Source organism: Canis lupus, chromosome 5 (assembly GCF_048164855.1).
Source record: "Canis lupus baileyi chromosome 5, mCanLup2.hap1, whole genome shotgun sequence".
In the NCBI taxonomy this organism is placed as follows: domain Eukaryota; kingdom Metazoa; phylum Chordata; class Mammalia; order Carnivora; family Canidae; genus Canis; species Canis lupus.
Window position 1 is genome coordinate 24,994,905 of NC_132842.1, and position 18,253 is coordinate 25,013,157.

Consider the following 18,253-nt stretch of genomic DNA (forward strand, 5'->3'; position numbering starts at 1 on the left):
TAAAAACTCCTTAATGTTGAGGGATAAATTTTCTTTTTCTGTCACTTTAACTTACTGCCATTATTTTGGTGTGGTTTGTTGTGTCCTCTCTATAGCAGGTTTGCTTTCATTGTTTTGTATCTTAATTTATTGATGTCACTGTTGATATTTGTTCTTAGAAAATGAGTCATTATTAGTGGTGTTTAAGATCAGAAATTAAGAAAACAGTGCAACAAATCAGAGGTGAAAAAAAATTTCTTAAATGCTACCATGTAAAGTGCATTTCCGGAAGTCTCTCTCCTGGGAACAACTGTTTAAAGTTTCAAGGAATAATGTATGCACCTTTACCAGTGGTAATTAGTAAAGGTGATTGAGGGCCACCTTTGATTGTTACAAGATACTACTGTGTAGCCTCTGTTCCTAGGAGGCATCAACAAGCTAGAAGTTGATGTAGTTGGTAAGCATTAGGTCTGCTTTTATGGAGGGTGGATTTGGAGGAGGGCTGAGGGAGTACAGAAAGGATATAGCTAGCAATAAAGCAATAGCCTTTGGCCAAGTACCTAGTACCTATTTAAAGTACATGGTTAGGAGTCTGAAATTGCTATTTTCAAGAATTAGTATGGGAGAGTACATTTGTCTATTTTCATAAACCTGCAGGACCTACTTACTGATTTTAAGTAGTTACCACTGGAAGGTGATGAACTTAACTAGAAGTGAAGACTGTAGTAGTGCGGTTAGGTCTGCATCAAGATAGGTGCACCGACTGTTTGACTAAGCCATGGTGGTTGAGGGTCACTCAAAAGGTGAGAGTTTAAGGTGGCAATGGTGTTCCTCAAGGTTTCTTTAAAAAGTAATTAAAAAAAAATCTTTGTTTTGTGCTTTTAAATAGTGAGCACTGTTTAAACTTTGACTAGGCCACTTCAGGGTGTATTTATATATAGACAGGATGTATTATATGTAATAGTCAATAGTGAGTTTAAAAAGAAAAAAAAGAAAAAAAATAGTGGCCCTCTATTAATTCTCACATCTTTAAGGTTTCTTAATTATGACATACATAGTATTTTGTCATTTTCCTACTCCTTTTCTTTTTCCCTTATGTTCTTCCTGATGCCTCACATTGATTTTGTAAGTATGCTTTGATTACTTTTTAAGGGTTTTGTATGTGTGTTTACTTCTGATTGGCCTCAGGGAAGCTTAGAGGGTAGAGTCTACAGTGATTTAATCCAATCACCTTTCCAGTGTAGGAGTCCTTTTTCTAGATTATCTGATAGATAAACTATTCTTCCTTTGAAAGCACCATTCCAATGTTGGGCACACCTACTTACAAGGAATTCAAGCTGAAATTTGATTCCCTTTGATTTACTTTTTTTCTTGTACCAGTGGAATAAAGCTGCTTAAAGTGAGGGTCCATGAACTGTTTACCTACCCACAATGAATTAAGTATAGGAATAGACAAAGCATTTAAGACACCTTTATAGCAGTTTTCCATAGTCTTGGATATTGTTACTTTATTTTATAAAACTGCAATGATTAGGAAAAAGGAATTCCCTTATTAGTTTGAGAAACACCTTTATTAGTTTGAGAAATACTGACATGGGACATGTCTCCTCTTTCATACCCATGATAATATCTCAAATATTTGCAGATTGCCAGGATTTTTCCCTTTCATCTTCTCAAGGCTAAATACCTCCTGTTCCTTCAGTTCCATGATTTCCACACGACTATCCTTAGGGCATTCGTTTTGGATGCATTTTTTCCTGCTTGTAACCCCAAATTCCATTATTTTTTCTAGCTGCCTTGTCATTCTTTTGACTGTGGGACTTACATACACTTAATTTCTCAAATGAACTGCTGTCAAACCAGTTCTTCACCTTGAACTAGTGGAAATAATCTTTTAAACCTGAATGCAGACTTAGCTCTTCTAACTTTATTTAGATGTTTTTGGCATATTACTATATCCTAATGACAATTTTAAACATTGTTTATGTTATTATCTGCTGTATGTATTGGTATGTACTTACCTGCTGGTCACATTCAGCTTTGATAAGCAGACCTGTTTTTTTAGTATTATTCAAGTCACCATGAAAATTTTGAACAGGGTATAGTGTTAAGAGCATGGTTTTGTGGCTTTCCCTAGTAACTCTATTCATTTAAATATGGAACTGTTAACCTGTGGTATTAGAGGAGGTTATTTACCTAGTATAAATTGACCTTAGCATTGTAGCAGTCATTTTATCATGGAATACTATCTACTTAGATGTAGTAATTTGGAAGATGGAAAAATCTTAATCATAATATAGAAAATAATTGGCATATAGCTTAATAAATAACTCATGTTTTAGGATAGCTTCAAATTGAGCAGGTTCTATAATGTAGATTTGAATACCTACTGACCAAGAAGACAAGAGGAATGGATTAGTGCAGACTCCCTTGGCCTAGTATTAGTATAGTACAATGTACTGTTAAAATGACCGATTTCCCAAAGTTTCCCCTTCTAGTCAGAGTTTTGAGGTTATTCTACATCATGGGAACATTCATGGACAATAGTTTTTCCCAGTAAGGTTTCTCCCAGGCATGGTGATGGCTGGAAATCTAAGTGCTGAACTAGGGGCTTTTTAAGACTCATGTAGTTAAATTACTTTAAGACTTTATTTGGTATCTTTAATAATTTTTTAAAAAATATATTCTATTTTCAGTCTGAATTCCAAATGCTTTTGGTCATTTTAATTAACTTGGGAGATGGTACTATTCATAGAAGTTGTGAAGTCTTTGTCTATACTCATTAATGTCTATACTTAAGAATTCTTGCAACCAATTTAAAAAATAGAATAATAAAATCTCTGGTATTTTCTTAGACACTAATGAATGAGTGAATGAAGACCGTGACTGCGTAAGACCTGTTGAGTCTTAGCTGTTCTTTTCTCATGTTATCTGGGCTGATACTATAGGTATTAGATAGCTAGTTCTGTTTCAAAGCCCCTGGGGAATTTACAATTATAAGCAAGTAAACAATTATAAGCAAGTGATACAACTGACCCTAGGGTTTGATGAATTCTAATAAATTTGCACTTAAAAGCTTTTTGTACTTTAGAGAATTTTAAAAGTGCATTTTGGTTAAGTGATTGATCCTGGGGAGTTACAATTAACATTTACACATTTAAAAATATCTAGTAACATCTGCTAGTTTAGAGTTAATAGCTTTACTTGGTAGGTTTTGCTTTTTATAATGTTCAGCTCTCTATACTTAAAATGCTTTGTACTATGAGATATTACTCATAGAGGTAATATTACCTACTCTATTTTGGCATTTAATAAAGATTGAAGAAGTGATTTAATTTTTATTATGTATAACTTAATTATGTAATAGAATTTGTTTCTTGTAGTAGTGAAATCATGAATTCATATATTAAGTCAGTTATTGTTTGGATAATTTTGAAGCGTCAGTTCCTTCCTAACTGGTAAGAGTGGTGGCAAAGTTTCTCTTTTTCAGTAGTGGTGAATTATGAAAAGTAAACCTAGTGTTTTTCCTAAGTTTGCTTCATGATTATTGTTTCGAGATTTTGGCTATGTGTTCTAAATCTAAAATGGATTTTCTGTGCTCTTGCCAAGATTTTTTTTTCTTTTTTCTATCTATCTATCTATCTATCTATCTATCTATCTATCTATTTATTTATTTATTTATGATAGTCAAAGAGAGAGAGAGGCAGAGACACAGGCAGAGGGAGAAGCAGGCTCCATGCACCAGGAGCCCGATGTGGGATTCGATCCCGGGTCTCCAGGATCGCGTCCTGGGCCAAAGGCAGGCACCAAACCACTGCGCCACCCAGGGATCCCTTTTTTTTCTTTTTTAATTTGGCTAATACAAGACCAAATAATATTTGGCATTGAAGTTTTTGCCTTTTCTCCAGTGGGCTATGGCATTTTTTTTTTCCTCATGAAAATACTGTTGTACATTGATGAAGCACATCACTTGTTTGATCTTAATTGATCCTCATAGTACCTCTATCTTGAAAGTGATAGATTTAGGAATTCAAGAGCTTGCCCATTGTGATTTATATAGCAGGTGACAGATCCAGTTCTTATCTCTTCATACTGTATTTTTCACAACATTCATATTAGTCATCTTCTGCATTTAGTACTTGTACTTGATTTTAAAGTGTCTAGTAAACAACTTAGCCACTTAGTGCTTACCGAGTCAGATCCAAACACAAGGACCCAAAAGAATATAAAATAAACACCCCAGTTTGAGAAGGCTTGCCTTTGATATATCGTTTGAGAGGCATTATAATTTCAGTATAAGGTACCAAGTGGATAATTTTGAGAGGCAGTATAGTGCAGTAGTTGTGAGCATGGGCTCTGGAGCCAGCTATTTAGGTTCAAATCTCTGATCCATTATTTACTCAGATCTGTAACTCGTGGGAAGTTATCTCACATCTTTGTACTTCAGCTTTCTTTTCTGTAAAATGGAATAACAGTAGTACTCTACCTCTGAGATAAAGGTAAATGATATAGTGAATTTATGTGTAAAAGCATTTAAAGTATCTGGCTCATTTTAAGTATTTAGTAAATGTTGGTTATTACTTGTAATATGTTGCCTGCTTAATCCCTCAGAAAGATTTGATAAGAATTTCTCTTGTGTTTTTTTATGATTTTGAAAATGAGTATGTTAAATTTCTTAAATTTTGATAGCTTATTTAAAAATTTCATCTTTAAAATAATGCAAAACAACAATAAACAATATACAAAATAAGAACAAGCAATAAGAATAACAATTAGAAAAGAAAACAAAAAATATGTCTCTTAATACTAGAATTTTTTGAGGCATTTATGACTTTTCTTATGAGATAGAATACTCAATTCCAGAATGGACTATTTGATATTTTCTGTCAGTTTTACAATATTGAATTAGTAATATAAAAAACACTAGAAATCAAAGATTGATGTACCTGGGATCCCTGGGTGGCGCAGCGGTTTTGCGCCTGCCTTTGGCCCAGGGCGCGATCCTGGAGACCCGGGATCGAGTCCCATGTCGGGCTCCCAGTGCATGGAGCCTGCTTCTCCCTCTGCCTGCGTCTCTGCCCCCCCCCCCGTGTGACTATCATAAATAAATAAAAATTTAAAAAAAATTAAAAAAAAAAGATTGATGTACCTTAGGATTGCTTCTAGATAGTGGTAGCTCAACATTGGGTGAAGGAGGTCTGCTACCTTGTATTTTTATTATAATGAGTAAGATTTGGAATTAATTTTGTTTTCATTGCTTACTTTTCATATCTTTAAAATGATGCCAGTAACTCACTATTTTACAGTGATGTCATGAGAGGGAATGTACTTATTCATAATCATTTAACAATGATACTGATTCCGTGAACTCTAATTATGACAAGGATTGGCAAACTATGGCCTGCAGGTCAGATAGACCCACCACTACTTTTTATAAAGCTGGTGAGCTAAGAATAAGAATGGTCTTAACTTTTTTAGATGATTGGAAAAAAATCAAAAGAGGAATACTCAGTGAAATACTAAAATTATATGAGTTCAAATTTCAATGTCCATAAATAAAGCTTTATTGGAACATGGTCATGCTCATTTGTTTATGTATTGTCTTGGCTGCTTTTGTATCATAGCAGCATTGAGTAGTTGCAACAAAGATGTATGGTCTTCAGAGCCTAAAATATTTATATCTGGCCCCTTTGCAGAAATAGTTTGCTAACCTCTAATTTATGACAGTCTCAAAAAGAATGTCTTCTGTTCAACTTTCTGAATGTATGTGTTTCTGAAGAGATTGTAATATAAAATGATATGTGATAAATCATATTCAGCTTAATTTTGCATAGTGATATATTCCTATGGACTTCTCATAAGATATTTTTTTTTGTTTGTTTATCATAAGAAATTTGATGAGATATATACCAAATAGGATAGGTACTTTGGTCAAATGTGCTGCTTAATGTTTAGTTCCCTCATACAGGTCTTCTAAAGTTAATCAGACTGAAAATCTTTTTCCAGTGGGCTTCATAAACATAAAAAACTGCCATATATAATATGTTCATTAAAAAATGTTTCATTTTAATTTGATGAATACCTCTGAATGATTCTAGGGGTTTTGAATGTTTAGGTACTTAAGATGCATTTATTTCTCTGCTTAAAATCTATAGTCTTACTAGATGCTATGTGTTTAGTCTGATGTTTAGTAAATAAATAAATGGTCAAGGAAAATATGTAGGACTACATAAGATTTGTGTATGATAGAACTCTTCCAATGCTATTTCATTGGTATCTGGTCCTGCTTGCTAAGTATTTAGTGTAAGATATGATTAGAAAATAAGTCTACCAAAAATCTAACCTTTTTTCCTGAGGATTGTTCTCACTAGGTAGTAACCTAAGAACGTGTAAGTTAAGCAGTTAGAAAACCTGATCATGGGTTTGAGATTTGGGGGAGAATAAGGAGTTACCTCTGGAGCTTCAGAATTTTAAATTGGTTCCAAGATGACTGGAAAGAAACTGGAATACATACAAAGGGAACTATGATAGAATTAAATCACTTTTAATTGATCACAGGCAAATGTTTGAAAATGGGGTTTATACTGGAAAAAGTGTTCCTTTTTTTTGTTCTGATAAAATAGTAATCACTTTGTTACTGCTTATATGTCATAAATCTTTAGTGAATGTTGTATAACCTAAAACTGCATGTATGTTCTTCAGGTGACTAGAATGTCAGAACTTGTTGGAGAAAAAAAGTTCCAGGCTCTGTTATTTTGAGATATTTTCCAATTTCTTTTTCAAGTACTGAAATGATTTTGTATCTTAACAGTCAGTAGGTGTTTTCAAATCTCTTAGAACTATTATCACTCTTAACATAATTTGCTATAGAATTCTTAACATAATTTGCTATAGAATAAGTTTTTTATTGATTAACAATTTTTCTAAATACATTGCAGAACATTTTAGAATAGCCTACTTATGAGCATAAAGCAACTTATTTAATTTTAGTGTCTTTATCTTCAAAAATGATGTAACTTCTAATTACAAGCTCACTCATTTAAAGTTATAGTCATTTCTTGAATGAGTTGAGTATTTTTGAATGTTTTGGGTTTAGAATTCATTCATAAAACTTACTGAAAGACTTACTTCCTATAAGATTATTTTGGAATAAATGATTGAAGACAGAAAAAAAACTGTTCTTGTTCACAGAACGATACTATTGTACTTTTAAGTCGTAAGGAAATGAATGGAAATTTCTCATTTTAGATCCCTAATAGGCTGGATTTGAAAAAAAGATAGGATGTAATGAATAGTAACCTACTCATTGATCTACCTTGTGCTTGTAATTGGAGCTGATAATCCTAACATAGAAGATGTTAGCTGGAATGTTACGGCTTTTAAACAAAAGCTTATGTGGGTAGGAATGGGGTAAGATAGGAAAGTTTGGAAGTTATTCCAGCTAAGCAGGGATGAATAAGTGTAGGCATGATTTTTCACTTTATTTTCTGACTTTTAAGAAGATAACATCATCAAAAAAAAAAAAAAAAAAACAAAAGCCCACCTCATTTTCTTCCTTGTTCATAAGAAAACTCAAATGACAAGTAATACAAAACTTTTAAATATTTTGAAAATGACTTAATTTACAATTTACAATTGACTTTTTGGTTATCTATGTTATATTTGCATTAAAGTTTATAGATTTCACATGTTATACTGTGTACATTTAGTTATAAATAGATGCAAATATAGGCATCTTGACTGTATAGAGAGTAAGGTTTTTACTTCACTAATCATTTTGAAAATTTTCAGAAGTTCTACATTTCTAACTATGGTCATTATTAGTGACCTGTTTGTAGAGTGGAAGACTAGTTGTGTTCTCTGCTCCTGAGATGGCCTGGCCTTGCTTAAGTGTGTTACTCATTGATATTTTTTAAATGGATAAATAACCAGTAATTGTGCAGTAAACTGAGAATTGGCTGTTTGGAAGATATGGGCTTTTTCAAAAAATACTGATTCAAATCACTGTGAAAGTGTAAGGATACTGATTTCATAACCTGTTGTTTTTGAACAGTAACTTTTTTAGGTATGTTAAACCTTTTTGATGAACTGTGTATCTCAAGGGAGTATGACTTTAAAAAAAATACATTAAAATAATTTTTATTTAGTGGCATCGTTATATTTTATATTTCTGCAGGCATAGTTAATCACACTTAATGTTCTTTTAAGAACTGATGTTGAAATTTAATTGCTTAGGTGAATTTGATTATACCAGTTTTAATTTCAGATACATCTTGAAAATGTGAATAAAAATAAGTTGAAGAAAATTGTGCAAAAAGCTTAGGTGATAAAATTTTGTGGAACATTCCCAGTGTAACAATACATGATCACATGTATTTTGATGAGATTATCAGATTATTTCATCATTTATTTATAGGCGTATTCTCCATTCTAAAGGGGAGCTAAGTGAAGATAGACATAAACAGTATGAGGAATTTGCTATGTCCTATCAGAAGCTGCTGGCAAATTCTCAATCCCTAGCAGACCTCTTGGATGAAAATATGCCAGATCTTCCTCAAGACAAACCAACACCAGAAGGTAAGATAACCCTAAAAACATTGTGATTTTTCAATAAACACCATCACTTATCTTTATTTTTATCGGATGTATATTATTGTAAATTTAAGTTTTTAAACATGCCTTTAAAGTTTTTAAAATGAAGTAGTATTAAAACCTAATAACTTTATAAAGTTACTACTTAAAACGCTCCGATGAATGGAAAAGACTTTGCACCTAGAGAACAGTAATTAACTCATAGGATCTTATGATGCATTCCCTCGAGTTCTTTTATATTAGATATCTTTGAATTATATCCAATAAGGGCCTCTTTTTTTTTTTTTTTAAGATTTTATTTGAGAGAGTGAGCAAAAGCATGATTGAGGGAGGAGGAGAGAAATAAGGGAATGGAGAGGGTGGGGGAAAGAATCTAAGAATCTCAAGCGGACTCTGTGCTGAGCAGTGAGCCTTTTGTGGGGATAGATCCCACAACCATGAGATCATGACCTGAACCGAAACCAAGAGTCAGACACTTAACCAACCGAGCCACCCAGGCACCCCCAACAGGGGCCTGTCTTAAACCGTACTTGAGGTTATGAAAAGGTTCACTTTATTTCCCATAAAATAGATTGGGTCTTTGGGATTCTAATATTTTATTTTATTTATTTATTTTTAAAGATAGTATTTATTCATGAGAGGCACACAGAGAGAGGCAGAGACATAGGCAGATGGAGAAGCTGGCTGGGAGCCTGACATGGGATTCGATCCCGGGTCTCCAGGATCACGCCCTGGGCTGAAGGCAGAGCTAAACCACTCAGCCACCTGGGCTACCCAAGGGATTCTCATATTTTAATATTTATCTTTACTTTGAATCTGTTTCGAATGATAACATTATCTTAAATTGTTACTTAGGACTAGAGCTTAACTTGCAGCTTTGTGAGTAAATTTATCATTTTGTGAGATAAATTGTTTTCTGTACTATTTCAAAGACGTTTTAAAGTTCCATTTTGATTGTCCATAAGTTGGTAGGACTCTTAATACATTAATCTGTCACATCAACTATTTTATAAAATAGTTATATTTTGTTAGTAGATGTGTTAGTGTTATTCAAGCTATCTGACAATCATTTACTTAAAAATTTTAAGAGTGAAGTATTTGTAAGGTATTCTTTTATAAGACAAAATATATTATATCTCAATAAGAAACACCTATTATGTATAGTGAATGCATTTATTTTATTTATATATAATTATGTATATAATTCCTACTAATTTTATATCTCTTGATCAATGAGCCTCAAACTTTTTGATTTTTAAAAAAGAAATTCCGCGGGCAGCCCAGATGGCGCGCTCTCTCTCTCTCTCTCTCTCTCTTTCTCCGTGTGTGTGTTCGTGTGTGTGTCTCTCTCATGAATAAATAAATAAAATCTTAAAAAAAAAAAAAAAAAAAAGATGTTCCACTGTAGAATTTGTGTTTGTTTTAAATTGGTTGATTTGTTTTTTGGAAGTTTTTCAGTATATTTATTATATTTTAGAACTAAAGTCTTTCATACTGTTTAGCATTGATTTGGTATTGATTTACTTCGTTTATTTCTACTGAAAAAAAATTTTTTTAAAGATTTTATTTATTTATTCATGGGAGACAGAGAGAGGCAGAGACACAGGGAGAGGGAGAAGCAGGCTCCATTCAGGGAGCCCGATATGGGACTCGATCCCGGGTCTCCAGGATCAGGCCCTGGGCTGAAGGTGGCGCTAAACCGCTGAGCCACCGGCGCTGTCCTATACTATTCATCTTATGCGGAAATGTAGTTTTTATCTCTAGAAGCTGGTTATATTTTCCATGGTCTCAAACATGCTTAGGTTGTTGAGTATATGAAATGTAGTTAGAATATCTGTTTTAATGTCCTTGTCTACTAATTTTATCATATGTAATTTTTTGCATTGGTTTTAATTGATTGAATGATTGATCTCTACAGCCTCTAGTATTTTTTGTACTTCTTTGGTCATTTCATCATGTTTAATTGAATGACTGCTGGATATTTGTGTGTTCTTAGAAATATCATTGACCTTCATCCTGGGGCACAAACTACTTGGAATGTTTCCTTATACTACTGTATTGTAGTTCCTGATTTTTTACGTTCTGAGTGAGGTTGAACATCTTTTAAGTTTATTGGCTGTGTTTTATATATATGTGTGTGTGTCTGTGTTTGTTTCCCGTGACTTTTTTTTTTTGAGATTTTATTTATTTACTCGTGAGAGACAGAGAGAGAGAGAGGCAGAGACATAGGCAGAGAAAGAAGCAGGCTCCCTGCAGGTTGCCCAATGCAGCACTCGATTCTAAGACCCCAGGGCCATGCCCTGAGCCAAAGGCAGACACTCAACCGCTGAGCCACCCAGGCATCCCTCCCCGTGACATATTGATTTGAATCCTTTACCCCTACCTTTTCTTTAAACCAAACATTTATCTATTTTTAATTGAATTATAAAAGTACTTTGCATGTTAAAGAAATTATTCTTTGTCATATGCATTGCAAAAAGTTTCCTGTGATTACTGCTTTTTGACTTTGTAGCATTTTTTTGTTTCTCAGGTGATTTTTTTCCCACAATTTATAATGAATATGCAAATACATTTTTGATATATATAAAATATTCATATTATAGAATAGAAAGTAAAAGTTTCCTATCTCATACAATCTGTTTTTTGGGATATCTATGATTAAGAGTATGATATAAATCTGTCCAGACTTTTTAATACAAAATACATATGTAAAATACATAATCAGGTATTGATACATAGCTTTATTGTTAATTTATGTAGTATGTTATTTTGTATGACTTTCCCTTCAGTAACATACATTTTAGAAATTACAGTCAATTCAGGTGGATACGCCTCATTTTTTAGTATTTGATTAATATTACAGAGTGTATGAATGCAGTTTGTCAATCTTTACTGGTAGATACTGAGGTTCTGTCTGATTTGGCTCTGTTAGAAATGCTACAGTGAATATCCTTGTAAATCTTACTTCACATTTTATGTATGAATGCAGTTTGTCAATCTTTACTGGTAGATACTGAGGTTCTGTCTGATTTGGCTCTGTTAGAAATGCTACAGTGAATATCCTTGTAAATCTTACTTCACATTTTATTTCTTTGTTATAGATTGCTAGAAGGAATCTTGCAGGATCAAAGATTATACTCATTTTAAATATTGATAGATACTGACAGATGACGTCTCCTTAGTGCTGTATGAGAGTGCTTACTTCCCTGTGGTCTTGTAAACATTTGCTGATATTAATCTTTTAAACATAACCTAACGTGTTAAGGTGATAAATGTTAGTTTTATTTAATATTATCTTGATTAGTACTGAAGAATCTTTTCATTTGCCCTTTACCTGTTCAGAGGCTTTATCCAGTTTTCTACTGGGATTTTGGTCTTTGGTTGTAGGGCTTTTTGTATTATGAGTATTAATTTCTTTATACGAGGATTGCCATTATTGCCTTCTAGTTTGCCCTTTGCTTTTGTTTATATTTTTCACTAAACAAAAGTTATAAATTTATCAGTCTTTTCCCTTATAGCATATGGATTTACTGTCCTGTGTTTAAATGTATTTGTTGTAAGGCATTTAAAGGAGTGTATTAGGGAGCCAGTGTTTTGTTGTTTTTGTTCTTGTTATTTTTTTATGAAATGAATCATTTTCTTATGGTTATTTTCAATCTACATGATCATTCTCCTATTTTACAATTCTAGTTAGTAGAGAAGCACAGTAAGAATAAATTCACAAATGATCTCGTGATCGTGAAGTTAGATAATAATTTTGCTGTTCTGAGTTTAAGAATTTATAGTTGTATGTAAAAGGTAGACTGTATGTGCATATATGTGTGCAAATATATGCATGATTTTCTGCCTTCTACTGAAATATCTGTATATTTCTTCATCTTTCCTTCCGTTCTTGTTATTTATCAGTTGACCATTTATAGTAATCTGCCTTGTACCACAGATTATATCAGAAGGAGAGATGCTTCTTAATTAAAAGTTTATGATTTACTTTTGGGGCACATGGCTGGCACAGTTGGCAGAACATGTGACTCTTGATCTCAAGGTTGTGAATTCCAGCCCCACATTGGGTGCAGAGATTACCTAAAAAAAAAAAATCTTACTTTTTTTTTTTGGTTTACTTGTGAAGATAATTATAAGTAGTAGTACAGAGGGTTGGGAGTCATGGAAAAAAATTCTTCATGGGAAATGTGGATGTTTTAGGGATGGCCAGGCTTATATATTTCATATTTTGGTTTTAAGTTTCTTAGGTAGACCTATTATGTCAAGTGGGTACTTCATCTCCTATTAACTGCTTAAAACATTTAAGGGAAAAAACATCTTTCTCATATGCTCTCCTCTAGTCTGTCCTGGTTTAGAGCTTTACTTAAAGCACAAATTATAATTTGATGTTAAAGATGGTTACGTGAACAATCCAGAGTGTCTGTTGATTGAAGAAGCTTCTGTTCATTGAAACACTCAAGATTCATCAGTTGTAAAATTGAAAATATAAAATATCTTGTTGATAAGTGATTTTGCATGCTATACCTGAAATGGTTTTAATTCCCTGTGGCTTATTTTATCATAGAGCATGGGCCTGGAATTGATATCTTTACACCTGGTAAGCCTGGAGAATATGACTTGGAAGGCGGTATATGGGAAGACGAAGATGCTCGGAATTTTTATGAGAACCTCATTGATCTGAAAGCTTTTGTTCCAGCCATCTTGTTTAAAGATAATGAGAAAAGTTGTCAGAATAAAGATTCCAACAAAGATGATTCCAAAGGTAAATTCTAGACAATAAATTTTTACATTAAGTGCTATAAAAATTAGGTTCAAAATAGTATTTGTAAAATTATTTTTTTTAGTTACTAGTTAGTATGAACATCGAGTCTTTAAATGAATGACAGAATGTGGAATGGAGCATGAAAGGCTGATAAACGACATACTTTTAGCAGTGCCAAAATTTTTATGTTAATATGAAATAATTTGAAAATGTCTGTTTATAATGTAATGAATTCATGTGAGATCTTGGTGTAAGATTTGAATTTCCCCCAGTTGGATCGATAGGGAAAGTGTTAGTTCTATAGTGTTCTTTATCTCTAAGGCTCTTTCTAGGCCAGATATCCCTAGATCTTGGTGAGGGAGGGTTGCATTAGAGCAATCAGAAGCTTTGAGATCATTGACGGAGTGGGAAGTCCTGAATGCCAGTCAGCCCATGCTTTTTAAAGGGAATTCTAATTCTGCCAAACTGTAGAGGTGGAGGGGAGATGGGAGAGAATGGTGGCAGGGCTTTGAAGAGATAGCAGATATTTTTTTTTAAATGTACTTTTGTATTCTGATATACTTACTAGGGAACTCCTTTAAAAAAATAATAGCTAGTAATTTGTATTTAGTAATCACTTCATGCCAAACATCATTTTAGCACTTTATAAGTAAAAAATTAATTCTCATAATCCCTCTGAGGCAGCTGCTATTGTCCCTGTTTTCAGATGAGGAAACTGGTACAAAGAAGTTGAGTAACTGTCAGGGTTAAGTAACTTACACAGCTAGCATGAGGTGGACCTGAAATTTCATCCTTGTTAATGAATGACTTGGGCCCTTAATTACCATGTTACATTGCTTTTTGAGTTATGTTAAGATTAGTAATTTATGTACCTGACAGTAAAACTAGAAAGTAATACTCTTAGCTTTTGATGTACAAGTAGTTTTTTTATAACTATTGTCTTATTTATTAATTCATGAGAGACACAAACTGAGAGAGGCAGAGACCTAGGCAGAGGGAGAAGAAGGCTCCCCCGCAGGGAGCCTGATGCAGGACTCGATCCCGGATCCCACGATCATGACCTGAGCCAAAGGCAGGTGCCCAACTGCTGAGCCACCGAGCCGTCCCAATGTACAAGTATTTTAACACTTCTAGAATATTCCATCACTCCTGTACCCATTAAGCAATTTCTCTCCATTCCTCCCTTCCTCTAGCCCCTGGCAAATACCAGTTTGCATTCTGTCTATGGATTTACCTATTTCTAGTGTTTCATGTAACTGGAATCACACAATGTATGTTTTTTTATGTCAGCTTTTACTTAGCATCATGTTTTGGAGGTACATCGCATTGTGAATTTGTCAGTACTCCATTCCTGTTAATGGTTGAATTAAGTTTCGTTTTGTGTGTATATCACAAATTGTTTTTCCATTTATCCATCAGTGGACTTTTGAGCTATTTCCACATTTTGGCTGCTGTGAATAGTGCTGCTGTATGTTCTTATCTGAGTCCCTATTTTCAGTTTGTTGAGTATACACCTAGGAATTGCAGGGCTATGTGGTAATTCCATTTTTTTTTCTTTCTTTTTTTTTTAAATTGAAGTATAGTTGACATACAATATTGTTTTAGTTTCAGGTGTACAACATTGTGATTAGATAATTCTGTTGTATGGTGCTCACCACTATAAATGTAGTTAACATCTGTCACCACACAAAGTTATTACAATAACCACTGAATGGGAGAGGATATTTGTAAATGATACATCTGATAAGGAATTAATATCCAAAATATATTTAAAAAACTCCTACAAATTAACACCAAGAAACCAAATAATTGGATTTAAAAATAGAGAATCTGAATATAGGTTTTTCTGAAAAAGACATACAGATAACTGGCCAATAGACCATGAAAAGACGCTCCATACCACTACTCACCAAAGAACTGCAAATCAAACCCAAAGTGCAATATCACCTCCCACCAGTCAGGAAAGACAAGAAATCACAGGTGTTTGTGAGGATGTGGAGAAAAGAAAATCTTCATCCTCTGTTGGTGGAAATGTAAATTGATAGTACAACTATAGGAAACAGTATGGGATTTCCTCAAAAAATTAAAAATGGAAATACCATACAATCCACTAATTCCACTGTTGGGTATTTCCCCAAGGAAAACAAAAACAGTAATTTGGAAGGATATATGCATCTCTATTTTTATTGCAGCACTTTTTACAGTAGCCAAAATGTGGAAGCACACTAAGTGCCTGTTAATAAGTGAATGGATGAAGAGGGTATGGTGTATATATATATATATATATAAAATGAAATGTTACTCAGTCATAAGAAAATAAAATCTTGGGTGCCTGGTGGCTCAGTTGGTTAAGCATCTGCCTTTGGCTCAGGTCGAGCCCTGTGTGGGGCTCCTTGCTCAGTAAGAAGTCTGCTTCTCCCTCTGCTGTTGCCTGCCCCCTTCCCCCACTCATGTTTCTTGCTCACTCCCTCTCAAATAAATAAATAAAAGAATAAGACCTTGTAATTTGCTAGAACTTGGATGTTGTTGGATGGACATAGAGAATATTATGCTAATAAGTAAAGTAAGTCTGACAAAGACAAATAGCATATGATTTCACTTATGTGGAATCTGAAAAACAAACCAAAAGAAAAACAAAAAACACCAGGAACAGGTTTATTAATACACTCAGCAAACTGGTGGTTGCCCAAGGGAAGGGCTGCAGAGGGATGGAAGAATAAGGTGAAGGAGATTAAGTGATACAGACTTCTATGTTTAACTTTTAGAAGAACTCCCAAACTGTGTTCTACAATGGCTGAGTCATTTTAATATTCCTACCGGCCATGTACTGGGTTCCAGTTTCTCTGCATCCTTACCAGCACATGTTACTATATGATTTCCCTTTTCCTTACACCCATTGTAAGGATGGTATTGTGGTTTTCGTGATTTTCCTCATGAGTAGTGATGTTGCATAGCTTTTCATGTGGTTGTTGGCCATTTATATATCTTCCTTGGATAAATGTCTTAAGTCCTGTGCCTTTTTTTAGCTTAGTTGTCTTATGAGAATTTTTTTTTAAATGATTTTATTTACTCATGAGAGACACACAGAGAAGCAGAGACATAGGCAGAGAGAGAAGCAGGTTCCATGCAGTGAGCCTGATGCAGAACTCGAGCCCAGGACCCCGGGATCACGACTTGAGCCAAAGGCAGACACTCAATCACTGAGCCACCCTAGTGCCCTGTAATGAGAATTTTTAAAATATTCTTGTACTAGACTTATAAGACTTGCAAATATTTTTCCCATTCTGAGGATTATCTTTTCACTTTCTTGATAATGTCCTTTGACTTTTTAATATTAGACTTCATTTTTTGACCTGATTCAGGTTCACAGCAAAATTAAGCCGAGAACACACAGTTACCATATTCCCTGTCCCCCTACATATGCGCAGCATTCCTCACTGTCAACGTCCCCACCACAGTATGTAATAACATATCATTATCGCCCAAACACAAAAGTTTTTAACTGAAAAAAATTTTTAAAGGATTAGCTTTGTGGGGTTTTTTTTTGGCATATATAACATATATATTAAATGAAATATGGGGTGGTGCTAGTTAGAATACTAATTAGAAGAATAATAATACAATTTTTTTTAAATTTATTTATTTATGATAGTCACAGAGAGAGAGAGAGAGGCAGAGACACAGGCAGAGGGAGAAGCAGGCTCCATGCACCGGAGCCCGATGTGGGATTCGATCCCGGGTCTCCAGGATCGCGCCCTGGGCCAAAGGCAGGCGCCAAACTGCTGCGCCACCCAGGGATCCCTACAATTTCTTTTTATAACATTCTTCTTCAGAATCTAAAGTTAAAATACACTGAATGTGAAAATTAGGCTATTTTTATGAAAATGGTAGTTGAGGTCATCCTGTGGTGGGAACACTTTACAAGTGGCCCTTGTGGTGCCATAAAAATATACAAATTTCTTGGTTAATCTCAAAGATGTTTTTTTTTAATATATGTATATATGATTTTATTTATTTTGAGAGTGAGCAAGTGAGCACAAACGGGATGGGGGAGGGGCAGGCAGAGGGAAAAGTAGACCCCTCCACTGAGCAAGGAGCTTGAGGGGCTTGATCCCAGGACTCTGGGATCATGATCCAAGCTGAAGGCAGACACTTAACCCACTGAGCCACCCTAGCACCCCTCAAAGATATTCTTATGTTAAGATAAATTTTATTCTGCTTTTATGAAGAGCACTGTTGACATTTCAAAAAGTATAAAGAAAACATACATAAAATGCTCATTTTAGTTACCTACTGTTCAGTTTTGTCAGTTAAAAGTTTTCAGAAGGCATCTCCTCATATATACAATTGAAGCCCCGAGTGAGGAGTAGTTTCTAAAGCATTAGTTACCTAAGTATTTCTTCCAATTTTAAGGATTTGAAAAATGTGTATGATTTCTGCCATCGTCTAAGTTTTTCATAGCATACTTTCTGTTAAAGGTTACTCTGTACGTGCTATACATAGAGTAGAAATACGGTGTGGATCAGCTGGGTCTCTGTTTTAGTAATATAAGTGGTCAGTCATAGGAACAGTAATAAGAAAGAAGAGAAGGGGGATATATATGGTCTTAACCTATAGAAATAAACCCAAGAATGACCAGATTAGATTTGGTGACTGGCTGAACAATTGAACTTATTGAAAGAAAATACCCTTTTGTTTGGTAGAGGTATTCTATGGATAAAAACTATAGGACAGTTTATATCCGCAGCTGGTTTGAACTTAAGACATCTTTCTTTGCCTTTCATTCTTACCAGCTTGATAGAAAATTAATTTTCCCAAACTGTATCTCTGACCCTTGAAATCACTAACTTAAATATTGCCTTATACCTCACTTAAATATGTCCTTATACCTCACTTTCTCAGGTCCCTCTTCTGCCTTTT

General features: G+C 34.1%; 1 protein-coding gene across 2 annotated transcripts in view; it reads left to right on the forward strand.

The window, feature by feature from the left end:
* UPF2 (UPF2 regulator of nonsense mediated mRNA decay) overlaps positions 1-18,253 on the forward strand; it is a 94,643-nt gene that overhangs the window by 9,016 nt on the left and 67,374 nt on the right. For both annotated transcript variants that reach the window (XM_072825835.1, XM_072825834.1), the window contains exons 4-5: positions 8,396-8,556; positions 13,136-13,333. In XM_072825835.1, coding sequence (XP_072681936.1) covers positions 8,396-8,556; positions 13,136-13,333 — 359 coding nt within the window. The remainder of the gene's footprint in view (positions 1-8,395; positions 8,557-13,135; positions 13,334-18,253) is intronic.